The sequence below is a fragment of the Uloborus diversus genome, chromosome 6, assembly GCF_026930045.1.
Source record: "Uloborus diversus isolate 005 chromosome 6, Udiv.v.3.1, whole genome shotgun sequence".
NCBI lineage: Eukaryota > Metazoa > Arthropoda > Arachnida > Araneae > Uloboridae > Uloborus > Uloborus diversus.
The window spans coordinates 55,315,041-55,321,360 of NC_072736.1; the positions used below are offsets into that span (position 1 = coordinate 55,315,041).

General features: G+C 32.3%; 1 protein-coding gene across 1 annotated transcript in view; it reads left to right on the top strand.

The window, feature by feature from the left end:
* Positions 1–4,668, top strand: part of LOC129223754 (3'-5' RNA helicase YTHDC2-like) — a 47,987-nt gene extending 43,319 nt beyond the window's left edge. The window contains exons 28-29 of the mRNA XM_054858114.1: positions 3,397–3,587; positions 4,614–4,668. Of these exons, the coding sequence (XP_054714089.1) occupies positions 3,397–3,587; positions 4,614–4,653 (231 nt within the window). The 3' untranslated portion in view covers positions 4,654–4,668. The remainder of the gene's footprint in view (positions 1–3,396; positions 3,588–4,613) is intronic.
* The last annotated feature ends 1,652 nt before the right edge of the window (positions 4,669–6,320 follow it).

Sequence of the window (6,320 nt, forward strand, 5' to 3'; positions counted from 1 at the left end):
ATGGAAATTGAATTTCCAATGTTTTAAAATTTAAAAAAAAAGAAAAGAAAATAGAAGATGGAAAAAATAACTAAAGCCTTTTTCTGTCGTCATAGTTTTTTGCTTGATTGCATGGTTTTTTGCCTAAATTGCTGTATTTTTGTAATATAGTTTGCAATATAAATTGATATTTTAATGTTCTGTGACACATTTAATATTCATTTAAATTTGCACATAACATTTAACATTTACAACTCTTATATTTGGGCACAAAGTCATAAAATGAATGGAGAAATAATTACTTTTCTGCTTCTGCAGAAAGGTGGATTTCGTCCCTGATATTTTCCTTTTCAGCAATTTCATTTTCTTCAATTATGAATGCAAAAGTTCATCATTGTCATCCATTTCAGCATCAAAATATTTAGCCTTCCCTTTCATTCTGCTAAAATAAGACAGAACCTGTTCTTGTGTTAAATATTCTTCTGGGCTAAACTTTTTCTTACCCTGAACAGTTAAACATCTCATTATTTTTCCAATATTATGAACTGTTCATTTATTTTCTTTTTTCCCTTTGTTGAAGCACTAAAAAGAAATTGCTTTTGATTTTGGTTTAGCAGCGTTACTTTTTTTTTGGCATTAGTGCCCATCCATATTGTGAAACCTGATTTGAAATTATTGCATAGCTACTCAATGCAGTAGCACTTTCAGAAGAGTTGGTAATTGGATAGCTTTTTTTTTTTATTTGTAATAGTCCCCATTCTCTTTTTGAAAATATATTTTTAGCTTTAGCCATTCCTGAGAGAAGTTTAGGAATTTTGTACTCGCCTCTTGCTATATGAATTGATAATTCATCAATAGTTTCAAATGTGCAAGTAAAGTTGTCTGCAGGACAAAAATGTAAACTTACAAATTTTCGGCCAATACATACATTTTTCTGGAGCTGATTTCTGTCGCATTTTTTTTTCAGAGCTAAATGGGGCGAGTTTTCAGTATTCAAATGTTCTACATTATAAAAAATTGTTAGTCCGCTTTTTGTTGAAAACTGCATTTAAGTTCAAGTTGCTATACATAACTTCCTTCCGTGAACCAATTTCAAAATATTTCCAGAATATCATACTGTTACTCGTTCATAGCAATTTCCAACTTTCTTTAAATGATGACACAGTTCTTGAGAAAACACGGGAGATTTATTTACAAATATGTACAAGAAATATCGTTAACAACTGCTAAATTAACCATAGCAATTAGACAAATAACAATTAATCACCGTAAACTCAACAGTAAAACACGTATTTACATCAGAATACGCAATAACACAGCTCAAAGGCTTCACAAAACAGAGCTAATACAATGCTCTCCAGCGCACAGCTGATACGATTCACAAGCAAAAACTCGCTCTCATTCAAATGCCACACGGCTTTATACTCAGCAAAAAAATATCCAGAAAATCCTAGTTTGTTCTACCAGTTTCTCATATTTTATTTTTTTTCCATTCACAAATCTTCTTGTTCAAAAATGGAGGGACCATATACTTCATTCGAATGTAAGTGGGTTGTATACTCATTACAAGAATCTATTTAGTGGTTACGTTACTAAGACAATTTTAAATGAAAGATAATGAAATAAATGCCAGATTACAAGAAATTAATCATAAAAATAATTACTATTTACAGAATTTGTAACAATATATACAGTGAAACCTCCTTCAATCAACACTCCCAAATAGCGGAATTACTATTTACAGAATTTGTAACAATACCATTATTTTTAAATTTGATAGAATGGTATGATTGGATTGCTGGTGTTTTAATTCGTTTGATGGAACATTCTTCTTTATTAATTTGAATAACTGAAATTTTTGCATTTTTCATATGTTCATTATAAGTAAGTGCGTCATAGACATGTTTTGCTTATACAACATCATAACCTTCAATATAATAACATTGAAATTGTTGACTAAAACACTTTCAACTAAATCAGTTTGCAAAAAAAAAATTTTTTTTTTCTTTTACAGAAATTGTCTGGTACTGATCCGTTTAAAGTGCCGTGCTAAAAACACATTCAGAAGTCTTAGATGAAACTATATGTTTGATTTAAAAAAAAGTTTTCAATATATTAACAATGAAAATGTTGACTAAATCACTTTGCAATTGAATATACAAAATTTAAATGTTATTTGTCTTATGATAAATTAAATGAATGTCAAAAATATCATATACATGTCACAGAACAATAAAATACCAATTTATATTGCAAACTATATTATTAAAATACCAGTAATTCAGGCAAATAGCATGAAGAAGCAAAAAGCAAATATGGGCAAAGTTATTAATTTTTTTAAAAAAAATTAAAGCATTTTTTACCTCAATGGAATTTATTGTTTTGGTAAGACCAATAATAAGGCACAACAAGGGCAAGAAAATTATTTCAATATGTTGTTCGCACAAGGAGTTATGACAGCTTGAATATCAGTAAAATGTGACAAATTCCCTATTTCGACCTAATGTTACTAAAAGCACATTAACTTTGCCCCTGTTAAGTATACATTTTTGTAAAGTGCATATACTTACTTTTCAAGCGACAGTACTTTTCTCATGGTAACTGAAAGGTGCAATGTGTTTTTGGACCTGAAAAACATAAAAAATGCCGGTTTTTCGTGACCTCCATTGACCTTGCGGCAACAACTTGCTACAAATTTGACATTCATTTTGTTAAGTTTGAACCTTCTATCCTTCATACATGAAAAGAATTTGGAGGCAAATTGTTCTCAGCAACAATTATGGCTTCTCTTAAAAATTAGCTCAATGTTTGCTGCTGTGCATTGACCTTTAGGAGCTGACCTGAACAACTCAATTTCAGAACAAAAATTCTGGATTTGGGCTTTTAACAAAGTAAGTAATAATTGGTAATTTTTTTTAGAAAATCTTAGATGGCATGAATCACCTCATAATGCTAGGCGTGACAGTTTCTCTTAATGTTAAAACTTACTTTCAAAACTGTAACTGGGCGTATAGACTATGGTCCATCCATAATATTTCTGGCAGATATAAAGTCAATCGTGTTCTGGAGAAACCTGAAAAGTTTCAGGCTTCTCTAGTGCAAAGTTTTTCAAAGTGGGGTCCAGATCCAGAGACCCATGAGCTCATAACAGGGAGTTGTCATGTTAGCCTGCTATAAAAGGCAAATAAGTAAAAATAACTGCAATTGCAAGGGTGAATAGCCATATTTTAGTTCAAGTTATTAGTTTTTGTGGGGAACTACACAAATATTGAATCGGGATGTTCGTTAGAGTTGCATATAAGCCAGTTTTTTGTCAATGTAAACGCACCTGTTACGTCTGTATATGTACAAGTTAAGTTGCAAATTTAACCAAATATCTGCTTTATAACCTTAACATAAATTTTTCTTTCTTTACAGGAACTAGAGCCCTCTGTTGGTAAATCACTTTGTGAACTCATATTTAAAGGGCAACCTGCTTTTAATTCTGACTGCGCCAAAACTAACCGCAGGCATGTTGGATACTGTCGAGAAAATTTCCCAACCGATCCCGGCCCAATGCCAAGGAACCAAGCTCAGTGGGAACCCCAACATCACATGCCATCCCATTGGTATGATTCTTCCAACATTGGTGGCCAAAAGTTCTGGTCTCAATCAAACATGTAATCATTTAAAAATGCACTTACTTTAAGATTTGCAGACCTATTTTATTTTGATAAATTTATATGCATTGTAAGCATTGATTTCAAAATGATAAAAGTTTTTGTAGTGTACATTTAAATTGGATTACACTGTGCCAGATACTACAGAACAAATCTACAGCAAATATTTATTGTTGAATTTGACATCAATGTAAGTGTAATATAAAATGAGACTATCCCTTTTTTCTACATTTTAAAATTCAGGTAATTTTTATCTCAGTTCATAAAATTTTAATTGCTTTTTCAAAGCTGCTGTTATAGCTCACTGTGATAGATTACATATCAATGTCTGACAGTTTTATGTTTGTTCTTTTGAAAGTGCTTTGTCAATATCCTAGAAATTCTCGTTCTTCCTTTTCTCTTAATCTCCTCGTGACATAAAATTACTTGAAACTCAAACATTTTATCTTTTTCAAACTAAGAGACAGGAGTATAAAGAAAGTACTTACTATAAGAAAACAATGGCTATACACAGTGGCGTCGCTACAGTAGGGGGGGGGGGGGTCCGCCCTGGGTGTCACCCGACGGGGGTGGAATTGTAAGTTTTTGAAAAATATGAAACTAAAATGCATTTTTAAGATTACAAATTTGAAAATTTTCAGTGGGAAAAACCTCCAGACCCCTACTTTTACTTGTTTTTTGTACATTAGACCACTAAAAACTTCATTATAACACAAATGTAGTTATTTCTGAAAACTGTATGAATTTCATATATATTTTTTTGGGGTGGAGGGTGACACCCATAATTACCGCCCCGGGTTTCACCCATGCTAGGTACGCCACTACTATACATTAATAGCTGTTACTAACTTATAAGGAAAGCTTTTGACTGTCCTTATATGCATTTATTTTTATTATTTATAGTTTTACTTGTTACTTTTTGTGCTCATTCTTTTTATTACTGTTGTTCAAAGTATTCTCTTATGTGGATTTCAGTGGCTCCAAAAGACGAAATAAGCTTAAGAAAAATGCATGAAAATGAATCATTCGCATGGAATTTTATTTTGCTTTTTTCAGTAAGTTATTAGTTTTTTAAGCTTAACACACATAAGTTATTTATTTCAATTTCATAGATTGTTTGAATTATTTTTACTGTAAATAGAAAAATGCCATTTATAGGAAATTACACTGGGTGTAATCTTTTTATTACGGATAATCTGTTTTCTTATATAATTAATATTGTCATTACATGAAACACTCCAAGTATGACAAAGGAAGTAATTTAGTTTGGCCCATTAAGCAGGAATAGAAAAATTGGAGCTAAGAAAACAAAACTGGTTTAATAAATAATGAAAGTGACTTCTTAATAAAATCTAAATAAGTCAGATTGCATTAGCGTGCAATATTTTTTAAAAATATGCAAAAAAAATATGCTGTGTATTAATGTTTAATGTTTTGGCAACTATGCAATGTTTATAGTACTATATTTGAGTACATAAAAATCTGAGATAAATGTGGGCAAAATAATTTTGTTGTGTAGTACATGTTTTCCTCTTTCTTGATGTTTTAATGCATAAACATGAATTTAAAAATATTGAATGTTTCAAACGAGGTATATTGGAATAAAAGTTTTCAGTATTCAAATGTTCTACATTATAAAAATTGTTAGTCCGCTTTTTGTTGAAAATTTCAGTTTTTATTTATTGCTTGTTTTTTTTCCTTAAAAAGTTAATCATGTGAACTTTTCTTATTAAATATTTTCACAACAAGAAAATGTTTTCAAATCTCTTTTTGTATTTGGTTCATTCAAATGAAACCAGGTCAGTACATCTAGCTTCACATTAAACGTTAGACGATGACACGTACCTGCATGTATGGAGACACCATATATTGATAGAGAGACTCATGCATGCACGACGTTTCATGTTGCACCGTAACAGTGTGGTTTAATGTCGAATAGAAGGAGGTCACACAATTTTTATCGTCCACTAGGAAATATCCTTTTTTGACCACAAGGGCTCACTTAGGGGGAGGGGGCCCAGTGCTTGTCGAATATCTGAAATGGAGAACCACCATCAATACCTGCGTTATTTTGTAACTTTACAGAGCCTTAGACGAGCCATTAAGTCAAAATGGCCAGGTATGTTGTCCAAAAGTGTCCACATATGGCCAATGAGGTGAAGACGACTAGGACTGGATTTGGAAGTGTGGAGGCCCCGGGGCAACGAAGGAGGCCCCTAATCAGGGTTCGAAAAGATCATATTTTTGAAAATATCCGATACTTTGATTTTTATCCGAATATTTTGATATATATGTATATATCCGATATTTTCGACCCGTGAAAGTTAGGATATTTTGTAAAAATTTTATTGTAGGGGCCCTGGGGCAGTAGCACCGCCTGCTCTCCCCTAAATCCGGCCCTGAAGACGACGTTGCAGTAGTTTCGGTGGGAAATGCTGGAGTTGGAACATCCACTGTATGACTTTCATTTTTTTGGACCTCTAAAACAAGTTATTTTCAGAAGACACACCGGATATCACAATGGACGACGAAGTGTATGACTGGGTTCAGTCCTGGATCCGATAGCAACCTACTAGCTTCTTCAAAGATGGAATGGACCACCTAAGGTCGCAATGGGATAAATCTGCCAACAATTTTGGCGACTATTTTTGAGTAAAAATTGTAACCGCTATTTTAGGCTAG